The sequence below is a fragment of the Squalius cephalus genome (assembly GCF_949319135.1).
Source record: "Squalius cephalus genome assembly, chromosome: 23".
NCBI classification, from domain to species: Eukaryota; Metazoa; Chordata; class Actinopteri; order Cypriniformes; family Leuciscidae; genus Squalius; species Squalius cephalus.
In genome coordinates, this window is record NC_137144.1 from 25676609 (window position 1) to 25689451 (window position 12843).

The 12843-nt window shown below is 36.9% G+C and overlaps 2 protein-coding genes across 6 annotated transcripts in view; both read right to left on the reverse strand.

Annotated features, from left to right (window-relative positions):
* The window catches only part of ldhbb (lactate dehydrogenase Bb), a 12347-nt gene extending 11278 nt beyond the window's left edge, over positions 1 to 1069 (reverse strand). Inside the window, exon 1 of one of the 4 annotated variants that reach the window (XM_079858888.1) lies at positions 833 to 1069. In XM_079858888.1, coding sequence (XP_079715014.1) covers positions 833 to 887 — 55 coding nt within the window. In that variant the 5' untranslated portion in view covers positions 888 to 1069. Of the gene's footprint in view, positions 1 to 547 lie in introns of all 4 variants that reach the window. The other 3 variants (XM_079858890.1, XM_079858889.1, XM_079858891.1) reach the window with 3 other exon arrangements.
* Positions 1070 to 2646: 1577 nt separating this feature from the next.
* Positions 2647 to 11210, reverse strand: slc25a3b (solute carrier family 25 member 3b). Of its 2 annotated transcripts, none has more exons than XM_079858756.1 (8): positions 11095 to 11210; positions 10673 to 10822; positions 8400 to 8527; positions 7665 to 7844; positions 5913 to 6094; positions 5401 to 5573; positions 4077 to 4187; positions 2647 to 3057 (listed from the first exon to the last, which is right to left on the reverse strand). In XM_079858756.1, the coding sequence occupies exons 2-8, from the start codon at positions 10806 to 10808 to the stop codon at positions 2897 to 2899; spliced, it is 1071 nt and encodes a 356-aa protein (XP_079714882.1). In that variant the 5' UTR covers positions 10809 to 10822; positions 11095 to 11210; the 3' UTR covers positions 2647 to 2896. The 2 variants fall into 2 exon arrangements, with proteins under 2 accessions (XP_079714882.1, XP_079714883.1); XM_079858757.1 differs by lacking the exon at positions 8400 to 8527 and adding an exon at positions 8669 to 8793.
* Between the last annotated feature and the right edge of the window lie 1633 nt (positions 11211 to 12843).

Genomic DNA, 12843 nt, shown 5'->3' on the forward strand with positions numbered 1-12843 from the left:
AATGATATGAAAAAGAGAGCAACTGGAGACTTGTTCCTGTATGTCAGCGTCTCATCTAGAGACCTCTACAATATCCCAAATTGAGAAGACACCAAATTAAAAATAAATTAAATATTAAATTACTAATTAAAAATAAAAATAGAATTAAATTAATTGTTAAAAATACCTCGTTGATTCTAATAACATGCTTATAATCATTTACGTATATATTATCATTCTGGGAAAAACAGTTACATAAAAACCAGAAAGAGGAAAAATTTACAGGAATATTTTAAAGAATCCGAAAGGAAAATACGAGGTTAATTTGAGGTGAAGCAAGTAAATCTCCAGAGAACATGTTGGTTAAATTAGTCCCAGATTAAGTTTTGCCTCTAACCATGTTGATGATTAAAAACCTCACCAAGCAACAATTCCCAAAACTCAGACAACAGAGCAGCAAATGGAGAACCTCACCTCATATATGATAAAATATGATCATAATCAAAACAATCATAACACACAGATGATATATAGAAATAAAGCAGCATGTGTCACATCAAGATCTCACCGGTACACAGATGCTCTTCAGTAAATCACACAGGCATCACAAGAAATCTGCTGTAATGAAGAACCTGCTACATGTTTATAATATCTGTATAGATCAAGGTCACTTACAGGACACTCCTCCAGTGATGGATCATGTGGACAAACACACACGTCCTGTCCTGTCCTATATACACTCAAACAAACTCTGATCCTCACACAACCCTCCTCTCGTTTCCAATCAAGGTCATTCAAGAATATAATGTTCAACATCCACTCTTGCTAAAACACAAGCACATGCCAGTCTTACCATGTGTGTAGAGGCTTTGCGCGCCCAGGTAGAGATACCACCATGACACGAGCATGTTATTGTGTGATATATATTTATATTGCTCTGTCCTCTGCAGTCAGTGCTTTGAGTGCCAGGCTAATGGAGTTACTGTAATCCGCTGCCATCTGCTGTACAGCCGCTGAAACACACGCTGAGAGATTAAAACCACAGGGAAATCACACGACACTGGTCTTGAGTTTATACTGGTGTGTGTGTGTGGTCAGGCGCACAGGTAAAGCTGTGAATTAGCGGAGTTCACGCGCCTGATTGACACCTGTCACTTTCTGATTAGCCTTACTAATGAGTGACACGAGGGGTCAGACAGCAGATAGGATAGAGAGCTTAAAACTACCTCAACAAATTACTTATTAAATACTCTTGACATACAGAAAGCAAAATGTGCATGATTTTACATATAGCCTAACTATACTGTAATAACATGTTTAGCATGTAGGCTAGCTACATTGTGCCGATCTTATTGACGATAATCAACAAAGTTTTAATCCAAGCACTAATACGTATCAAAAGTACATCGGATTATCGTCATTATCGGCCAATATTTTATTTAAATTAGCCTACTGTTATCGGTATGATTTAGCCCTTAAAAATAGCGCCTGTTTTGTCAGGTTCAAACTATGACACATTTTAAAATAAAATAAAAAAACATCAATACATCTCTATAAAATTAGTCTCTGATGTAAGCCATAACTGCAGCATGAACTAAATGATTTGCATAATTTTGAATGCATAAGGCAGGATCGACCTTTTTTTTTAATAATGTCAGATTTGCGAGATGTAAACTCGCAATTGCAAGAAAAAAAGTCAGAATTGTGAGAGTTAATGACCTTTTATTTATTTATTTTTATTCATTGGTGGGAAAAAAAAAAACTTCCAAAATGTTGTCTTATGACAATAAAACCATAAAACAAACATTTAGGATATGCTTCCAGTGTAGAAGAGCATTATTTAAACCATATATACTGTAGGTATCATATTGGTAAGCATTTTATTTTAATTATTGGTTAAATTTGGCCTGGGTTGATTAGAAGTCAACAAAGGTCATCTTACAAACAAACTCTTATTCTAAACCACTCTTTTTTAATGCGCAAATATCTTGCAGGCCTACATGTATATAGTCAGCACATGCCTATAATAGTGTTTCTGATCTAAGCATTACCTACAATACTAACTTACATTAAATATCTATTAATTATTACTATAGCATTAGTATAACTACTACATATATCAACAGTGGTGTCAATCAATAATTCAGAGGAAAAAAGCTTTCAAAAACTTGTGAAATACTGTAGTAAAAGGTCATTTAAGACTATTTTCAGTGCGTTCTTTGATATCTTGTGTATATCAAGTAAAATAATATTAAAAAATAAATAAATAATACTCAAGCACCCTATTTTCCAAAGCTATAAGCTATAAGTAAGCTATTCTGTTAATGTCTAAATAAAAACAACATACAGTAAATCTATTTATACTACAAACTAGTTATCATAAATTAAAATATAACAATTACCAGTCTGCATGACGGACTGATTTTCTACAGCTAAAATAACTGACACCACTCTTACAGAGTGCAACCCTTTTTATGCAAAAATAAATAAACATATAAACCACACCGCCCCTACTGGCCATAGACAGTTACTGCATTTCAAATGTTAACAGCAAAAACACTAAATATGCAACCACAATGAATTTGAAAAACAATCCTTAGAGAAACTAATGAGAACTCAATTTATTTATTGAACAAGAAAACATGAAACAAAAAAGAGAGACAGCACTTCTTGTGTATAATATCCAGGTAGCTCTTTATTGTACTACTGACAAAACAAATGTCAGAGGTTAAAACCAGACGGCATTCATTCAGGTCACAACTCTTTATATATAGACTATTTAGACATGGAACTGCCCGTGGAGGAGAGCGGTTCCCCTGTATCGTGATGTCGGGGGTGAGTGGGGCTCAGGACAGGCTTAAATATAGAAAACAGGAGGTGTGCAGCTGTCGGAGGGGAAGGTGTGTGTGATCGCTGTCTACTCGGTGAGGCCGAGCTTCTTCTTGAGCGACTCGGGCATCTCGGGGGGAGGAGGGCGGGGCAGGCGGAAGTAGACCTTCACTGAGTCGTAGATGAACCACTGCAGGGCCGTCAGGGTACCGATCATGATGATACGGGCCACCAGACCCTTCCACACACCTGAAAAACAACACACACGTCAAGAGGGTGGATGAGGATTTAAGAAATGCAGTGTTGGAATTCCTCAATTGTTTTATCTGAATAGTTTGTCTGCTCTCCAGCGGTTCTGCCCTGCTGTTTTCCTGAGATGGGTCAGGGCAGAGAGGATGCTGGGTAAAGCAGGTAGACTGATCTCACACGCCAATGACTCAAGCACCTCCAACTGTACAGCAGTGAAGCTGCTGGGAGCCTCCGGCCCGATCCTGCTGATCCCAGAGAGAGAGCAGAACCGACCCGGAGGAACTCCCCAGAGGTGGATCTAAGGAACGTGTTGATCTGGGGTGTGTTTCCCGAAAGCATCGTTAGACAACTATGGTCACAAGTTCTGTCATTATCAGCAGTTCAACGAGTCAAATCATAGTTTCAACGAACATTCGCAAATAGCATCACATAGTTGTGTGTCTGGAACGACAGCTCTCGACCTGTGATTAGAAGCAGTTTCTAGTTTGACGTGGACTCAATAAATCCTGATCTTTAGCAACATAAGCAAACTGACATTCGAGATCTATATCTTTAATCTTGAATATATATGCAAATATCATTTACGTCTTTTAGTTTGTCGAGATTTAAAGCATCGTTTTTGAAGAGTGCGCATGTGTGAACGAGCTCTAGTGTAAGAACGAGTCTATGATTGAATCTGGAAATAAAGCAAAATAACTGAGAAAAATGAGAAATAGTCCTCAGATGTCATGTCTGTAATTTATAGCTAAACATCTAGCATTAATTCAATCGCAAACGGTTTAATTAAAAGAAGTTATTACTCCAACACCTGCGTGACATCATTAACTAACGTGGTTGAACGACAAATTTGCGAGAATATGGTTTCGGTAACCAGTCGTGACTAGCATGTTGATTTCGTCACTGATGCATCGCACTACGGTGGTGAAGCAGCGAGTTATGGCGTTGTATGGGAAACACACTCCAGGCTGTACAAGAAAGAAAAATTGTAAAACACAATGAATTGATCAGAAAAGTCTCACCTTTAGGTCCCAGCTTCTTGAGCACTTGAGCGGCTGTGCTTCCCTTCTCTTTGTTCAACACGGACACGACCGAGTCAGCAGGGTGAGACACGATAGCACAGAACACACCAGCTGCAAGACAACAGCAACATGCGTCACTACTCCACTTCAGCAACTCTGAGCTGTGGCAATACTGTGCACGTCTAATAAGAAATAACTTAAAATACAAAAATTAATGGAAATATAGAAATTAATATGGGTATTAGAAAAATGATGATGATATTAATAATAATAATAATAATAATAATAATAACTAAAATTAAATTTAAAAAAAATAGTAGTAGAATTAAATATAAAATGAATAACATTAAAAAATAATTATTTCATAGAAAAGAATGAATTAATAGAAATACAAATAAAGATAATATCATAATAATAATAATAATAATAAGAAAAATTAATATAAAACTAGAATTAAAGAACTAGAATGAAATGGATTTAATAAGATACAAATAAATATTTAATAGAAAAAAACTATAGAAATTAATAGACATTAAGGTAATACAATACAATAATTATAATATAGAATAAAAAAATGAACAAAATTAGTATTAAACAGAATAAAATAACATTAAAGTAAATTTACAATAATAAAATGTATAATAAATTAAGATAAAATATTAACAATTAAAAATATAAAAATAACAGTAATATAAAATTAATCATAGAATCAATAAAAACCAACATATAAAATTACTAATATTTATTTACTAATACATGATTAAAAATCAAAAGTTGTGTTACTTTTATTTAATAGATCTGAGCAACATGAACTAACAACGAACAGCTTTATTTTATTTTTTTATGAACTAATGTTAAAGATTAATATATAATAACAAATGTATTGCTCATTGTTAGTTAACGCATTAACTGATGTTTTTCTGTGAGAACTCTAGGGCCGACTCCTCCTCGGGATAGGGCGGGATGGCCCTGATGAAGACCAGCTGCACCTGTGGAAACCTATTTAAGAAGCTCCTGGATTTTGTCTAGCTCTCTCTCATTTCTGTTTTATGTCTTTGTTTGAAGAGTGGGTTCTTGAGTTGTTGTGTTCCCATACGATTTCCACGACTCTACAAACCTCATTTCCAACAGTTTAATAATTTGAGGTTGTATTGATATTGACTATTATTAACTTATGTTTTGACCCTAGACATTATTTAACTTTAAATAAATTAAATTTTCTCTATTGAAACCTATGTTATGACTTTGAGCCGGGTCGTAACACTGATGTTAGTGTAAAGCGTTACACCATTTCATCAACTCAATCCTCAGAAATCCTCCTTACCGATGTAACCAGCAGTGAATGTGACGACCAGCTGTTCGGCTTTGGAGCATTCGCTGCGGGGTTTGGGCACCACGAACTTGTAGAGCAGCTCCACGGTGCGCTCGAAGCAGGCGAACTTCATCATGGTGTATGGGATCTGCCTCATCCACAGGGGAACCACACCTTTGTAGAACCTGCCAGAAGATTCACACCACTCATTAACTCTCCGAAGAGTCAACATAAACAGGCTTGCTGGTTCATTTAAATAGTTTGTCTGCTCTCCAGCGGTTCTGCCCTGCTGTTTTCCTGAGACGGTTCAGGGCAGAGAGGATGCTGGGTAAAGCAGGTAGACTGATCTCACACGCCAATGACTCAAGCACCTCTGACTGTACAGCAGTGAAGCTGCTGGGAGCCTCCGGCCCGATCCTGCTGATCCCAGAGAGAGAGAGCAGAACCGACCCGGAGGAACTCCCCAGAGGTGGATCTAAGGAACGTGTTGAGCTTTAAACGGGTTTAAAGTGCAGGATACTCACGCCCAGAGCCCTTCCTCGGCGTACATCTTAGGGGCACATTCTCTCAGGGTGTTGGCATAGCCAGGCTGAGTCTGGATACGCACTTTACACGCCTCCATAGGGGCCAGAGCCATATCTGCGAAGAACTCAGCGCTGGCAGAAGCAGCCAGATACAGCGAGGTTCTCCACAAGTACGAGTTTTCCTGTAAGAGGACAGGAGGAACACATGAGCATCGGCTGACAGACTTTACAGCAGGGCTACTAACACAAATCACGATTCAATTCTAATTCATTATTGGATAATTGTGTGGTATGTATGTCAAGTCATCTTCATTTATATAGCGCTTTTAACAATGTAGATTGTTTCAAAGCAGCTTTACAGAGATAAACGTATAATTTAAGGTAACAGAGATTGTTTTGGCTTTATAGCGGTTCTTGAATAAAGTTATTTTCCAGCTAAAGTTAGTTTTGATTGATTCCGTCGCAACGATCATTTGTTATTAAATTTGGGGTCGCTAATGTATCAGGTACAGTGCATGAAAAATATTCAAGGAAACAAAATATATACCAACTTAAAAATGAACTGATTTGTATAGGCTACTTGCATTTAAACTAGGGCTGTGAAATGATTAATCGCATCCAAAATAAAAGTTTGTGTTCACATAATATGTTTGTGTACTGTGCATAATTATTTTGTATATATAAATACACACACATGCATGTATATATTTAAGAAATATTTGCTTAAATATACTGTATATATATATATAAGTTGTATTATATATAAATATTTTATATAAATAACACATTTTTCTTAAATATATACATGCATGTGTGTGTATTTATATATACAAAATTATTATGCACAGTACACACACATATATTGGGAACACAAACTTTTATTTTGGATGCGATTAATCGTTTCACAGCCCTAAATTAAACAAAAGGAAGGTTTAATAATAATGTCATAACTTTAAATGACAATTATGTTTCTACTCATTTTTTTATTTTATTTAAACATTTAAATGGAGGCTGTCATAAAAACATGACGGGACTTATTCAAACATGCATTAAATATTGAAGAACAGGTTAAATAAGAATAAAATGAATATGCAATAGTGCATTTATTTGGCAAAATGCTAGCTTACTAACACTGAAGTGGTGTCGATTTGAATTTCATAATAAAATTGACAGTATTTGAAAGCTGAGACTTTGTTTCATATCAGAAGTAACAAAGCACAAACAAAGCTTTGTTCACTCATCAGCTGAAAACAGCTTAGACTGAAAGACAGATTCTTGTTTTTTAAGAATCAAAAAAAAAAAAAAAAAGAAAATCGATTAAAATCGAGATATTGTTCATTTGGTTATTGCCATGCTTAATTTTGTGGAAAATGGCTACATGGAATAAAGGTTTACATTCATATTTATACTAATTAATTAACAGGTAATTTAATCTATAAATTAAAAACATATTTATTAGCCATCTAAACAAATATTTCAAATTAATACAAACTAAGGCCGTGCAATTAATTACATTTTAGTTTCAATTTTGCCTTCCAACAATTACAAAAACACTATAAAAATGATTGTGCCACAATCCATTCCTTTCTTCTAAATGCAGTGTGCTACAATTACAAATGAATTGTCAGAATTTCACTTTAAGTTACTCATTTTTAAATACTTCATAGATTTAAAATTCATTTACTCATTGATCAAAGGCCAAAATGTTGGTAAAAACATGTTTCTCCTCAAGCATCACATCATCCATCTCACCTCTCCTAGCAGGTCACCGTACCAGATCTTGAACACCTCGTAAAAGCCGAACTTGCAGAGCCCCTGCATGGAGTATCCGATGAAGGTTGGTGCCCAACCCTTGGCCAGCCCACGCATGCCGTCCTCTCTGATCGTGACGGAGAACCCATTGAAGATGCTCTTGTATTTAGCAGGATCCACCTAAACGCAGCATTTGGTTATTGCAATGAGAGCCAGAAACACCAACACAGGAACTTCACCAGGAACCGGCTGGTTATGAAGGAACACGGTTAATGGTTTCACTTCAAAAATGGTATTTACATGCTGGAACATGATTAATAAATCAAAAAGTAAACCAAATGTTACTTGGATGACATCAGTGGCAGAGCGTCACAGATCAATTTAAAGAAATTGATTACTTAGAAATGGTAATTTAATAACACTAATTGTGTTCCAAAACCGTACAACCACCTTTTTTTCCACGAAACTCAATAGATCTTCAGTTTTACTTATATTTTATGGAAAAGAGCAGCTTGAACATTCTGCATAATATAAGAAAATATGGCGTTTTCTTTCATTTCATATTACAAACTGTTTCCGCAGAATGATATTGCACATCAAATTAAAAACAAATCTCAATCAGAAATAATCAGATGTGTTAGATGGTTAGCCAAATCACTTCAAAAGTGTTAGTGACCCCTTCGCCACGGATGCCATCTCATTTATCTGATGAAGGGGATGGAGGCGAGTACAGACCTGGAGACGGCACTTCACCAAGTCGAGGGGCACGACGGCCGTGTGTGTGATACCACAGCTCAAGATGCCCCCAAACCCGCAGAGGGCGTAGTATTTCGATGAGCCAAACTCGCAGCTATTGCCCGTCTCTGTGACGTGGGGGAACAACACACACACATGCTCATGCGTCACAACACGACACTTAACATGCTGATGAAGGGTTGCATTGGGGTCAGGTCACACACGGACACACTCGGGTGACGCCGGCTAACACACGCACGCACACGGACCTGCATTCGGCACTTGACCAGGTCGAGGGGCACTACAGCCGTGTGTGTGGTGCCACAGCTGAGGATTCCTCCGAAGCCACAGAGGACAAGGTATTTCTGTGAGCCGAACTCACAGCTGTCTCCCTCTGAAGAGAAACACGGAGTCACATTCATCTACACAAAGCCTGAGACGTTTGTTTGGGGGTTAGTGGGAAACCTCCACGCTGGACTTTAAAGCGTTACCTTTCACCTGCTATCACACCAAGTGACATGAGCTATGCCAAGGGGGTTTTAATCTTTTAGGGTGTGTTCACACTTGTAGTTCGGTTCGTTTGGTGCGCAAAACAAACAAAACAAAAAACATTTAGTCCTGGCAGTTTACATTGGCATTTTTAACACCGAACGTAAAAGCATATGGATGTGTTCACAACCAGATTAATTGGCTTTTATTGCGTATATTTCGCAACGAATGCTGTGTTCTGGGCTCGTTGTGTGTGTGTGTAGCTACATATGATGGTATTCTGACCTGCTGAGAACTCGTGAAGAGCTTATAAAATGTGTAAAGGAGTCAAAACAGCGTCAGGAATCCCTCCGTCACACACACTAACACACAGATCTGCTGCGAAAAGACGCGGTTCTGATCCTGGACTGAACTGTGATGGGAAACACTGCGACTATGAAGAGAAAAAACAGGTATGCTGGAGCTTTCTGTCCTTATAGGGTCACATCTTGTCCTGTTTTTGGTTTGTTTACATGTATTTGGTCCGTGTTGTGTTCATATTTCAGTCGATCCGCACCAGAGTTGGTTTGGAAGTGGAGTGAGACTCATCTTTTCAGCGTCTCGGTCCGTGTGTTTGATGCACCAGGGTTCGGATGGCAGCGTTCACATTTAATCAGATGGACCGCACTAACAGAGCAATCACACTAGGTGATTTCTTTTAATCCAACAAAACATGCCAAGCGTGAACACACCCTATATCCCACATACCATCAAATATAATCCTCCTTGTGTGAGGGACCCGCTTCCTAAAAAAAAAAAATTATCTAAAGAGGCAACTACTGTATATATAATTAATATATGATCTATACATCTGACAACTCTGTTCAGTCTATTTTCAGTCAATTATTAATCGATTCATTTTGGACACTTACAGTTTCAACTAACATCACCTGACAATAAACCACTCCAACCTACAAACTGAAACTCAAAAAGTTATCTAGTTTATGGTCGAACTCCTTATTCATTTAGGTAAACAAATAAAGCAAACCAATTAAAGCGTTTCAACTAAACCTAAATCTACATACAATTATTATACAAGCCTATGAGCAAGAGGCACTGATAACACATGCAAAAAGGTATTCAAATTTACGATTTAATGGGCAAGATACTGAACGATACACGATACCGGTCTTGGACGTGCTCCTCAGACTGAAGGCCAATCAGAACGCGACTTGCTGAAAGCTGGAGCCAATCAGATCGCCCCTCATTGCTAGTAGCGGTGCACACACAGGTCATGTGCAGAATAGGACGCTTTAAATAAAGTACATCATGTCCCCTGACCGGCTCAATACCATTTTAACATTTGTCATATTTACACAACTCATTAAAATGTAAAAACGTCCTCCGAAAGATTTGATACGCGTTCTCCATCTTTGTCCTTCATTGCCCTCCATGAACGCAACAAGGCCAGAAACACACAGCAAGCAGCAACGAGTCACACTAAACTACACAATCTACAAATGTAATAACTAAAGCATTTAAAAGGGATCTTCCTAATGATCTAACGTTAAACTACAGCTCGGCAGGATCTAGTCATCACAGTGCTAACAAGTACTCTAACCTTTTATTCAACGTTCATATGGCGTTTCATATCTCCCATTCTGATCCATTTCAAGCATTAATACAATAATAAACAGAGAAATGTGATGGGTTATGCGGTCTCTGTTATTTCAACCCCCTTTACACCCATTTAAACCGAATTTTAAGCATTAAGAATAGAGGTTTTAGTTCTGCGAGGGTCTTACCGGCCACTGCGGCGGCGGCGAGCCTGCGCTTCGGTACGGGACTGCTCGTCTCGGGCTCAACCGCTTTCTGCAGTGTGAATAACGGGGCGCTGAAGGGGTTCCCCCGGGCCAATTGGGTTAGTGTGGTCGGATACATGTCTGATGGTGGACCTGAATGAAGAATAAACATTGGTTAGGCAGTGAACCCATTTATAAGCAGCTAATGTGTCCATTAAACGAGTCATCATTTGTCCTCTCATCATGTGGGTCTATGGAGAGGTCAGCGGCCCTGCGCTCTTGAGGAAGACGTTGTGATGAAAATAACACTAAACTAAAGCATGTAACACGTTAAGGAGTATGTATCTGAGGAAAGTGTGAGAAGACGGTTTAATATGTGTGTGGAAACCAAGAATAATGTGTTGTGAAGTGGGAGAAACTCTTACTTTAGAGAAGTTGTCGCAAAATGGCGCCTCCGTCCTCTCCTCTACCGGTGCGCATAGAGACCGAGCGGTGAGTGAGAGCCGCGCAAGACTCAACCGGATAAAGGAAGTGATGCGTCACTGCAAGCCACGCCCACTACTTTATAAATCCCACTATGGTGAAGGCGTGGCTCATGAATATTAATATGGACGGTGTTTTAAAAAAAAAAGCTTTTTCAATGCAGAAAACACAATGGATGTACATAGTAATATTAAAAACAGTGAGCTATGACCTGTGCCAGTGATAAAAGAAAACTATTTTACATTCATTTTACATTTTACAATATATATATTTACTATTTACTATATATATTTTACCATGTACATTTGACTACATATTACTACAGATACATATACTGTATATATATATATATATATATATTAGGGCTGTCAAACGATTAATCGCGATTAATCGCATCCAAAATAAAAGTTTGTTTTTACATAATATATGTGTGTGTACGGTGTATAATTATTTTCTATATATAAATACACACACATGCATGTATATATTTAAGAAATATTTGCATGTATATACTGTGTATATATATTTATATTATATATAATTTATATTATATATAAATATTTTATATATAAATAACACATTTTTCTTAAATATATATGCATGTGTGTGTATTTATATATAGAAAATAATTATACTCCATACACACACATATATTATGTAAACACAAACTTTTATTTTGGATGCGATTAATCGCGCTTAATCATTTGACAGCCCTAAATATATATATATATATATATATATATATATATATATATATATATATATATATATATATATATATATAACACTAAGTTTCTTTGCGTAAAGTGTGTGTGTGTGTGTAGGAAGAGGATATAATAATAATACATTTCAATAAGAAAAAGATTTCAACAAGACATTTTTTGTCTTATATAATTATTGATTTAAAATTTCACATACATATAGAAATTTTATTTCTTTACTCAAAGAAACTTGGTGTTTCGTAAATATTTTAAACAAAACTAATGTTATGCAAAAATGTAAAAGCAAAAAAGCTATTAGAGACTGTAATATTATTAAGTATGATTGACAAGTGACACATTTTACTTTTTGTTTTTGTAATATTTTTTTAATACAACGAAACACCAAAAATGACCTACCTGCGTCTGAGCCAATCAGCCCGGCCAACTGGATAACGTCACATTACGTAATTAATATTCATGAGCCAAGCCTTCGCCATAGTAGATTTCGCTCGACCAGACAGGTCAAAGATGAGGGGCGGGGCTTTTCCGGAGAGCATTACGCAAGAGACTCCCTTCATCTCAAAGTCACCGTCTGATGTCTTTCTAGTGTGTTTGAGGCATATTTATGTAAATTATTGTTGTACAGCAGCTAATTATTGCAAAATATATTTTGTATATGTAGTACACAAGACAATTTTTTTATTATATTGTTTGCTAGTTCCTGTGTGCAATGTGTCTGAAGGTCAAACCTCCTGAAAAATGGAAACATTCCTGGTTTAAAACAATTTCTGGAATGTCGTGTGTGTGTGTGTGTGTGCGCGCGCGTGTCAGTCACTGAACTGACCTTGCTGTAAATACACAAGGAAGGGTCACCTCTGGGATCTCAATGGTTTTCTTTTATTTCACACCAGATTTGTATTGAATCCAGGATAAATATTCAAATCATTCCATATGCCCAGTTTTCCACAAATAGCTGCCTAAATACAAAGT

Bases quoted from the DNA above. Each gene is read 5' to 3' on its own strand.
- slc25a3b (XM_079858756.1), bottom strand. From the start codon at position 10,808: ATGTATCCGACCACACTAACCCAATTGGCCCGGGGGAACCCCTTCAGC. The intron at 6,095-7,664 runs GTGAGATGGATG...GTCCTCTTACAG, and splicing joins ACGGTGACCTGCTAGGAGAG to GAAAACTCGTACTTGTGGAG. The intron at 3,058-4,076 runs GTGAGACTTTTC...GTTGTTTTTCAG, and splicing joins CAAGAAGCTGGGACCTAAAG to GTGTGTGGAAGGGTCTGGTG.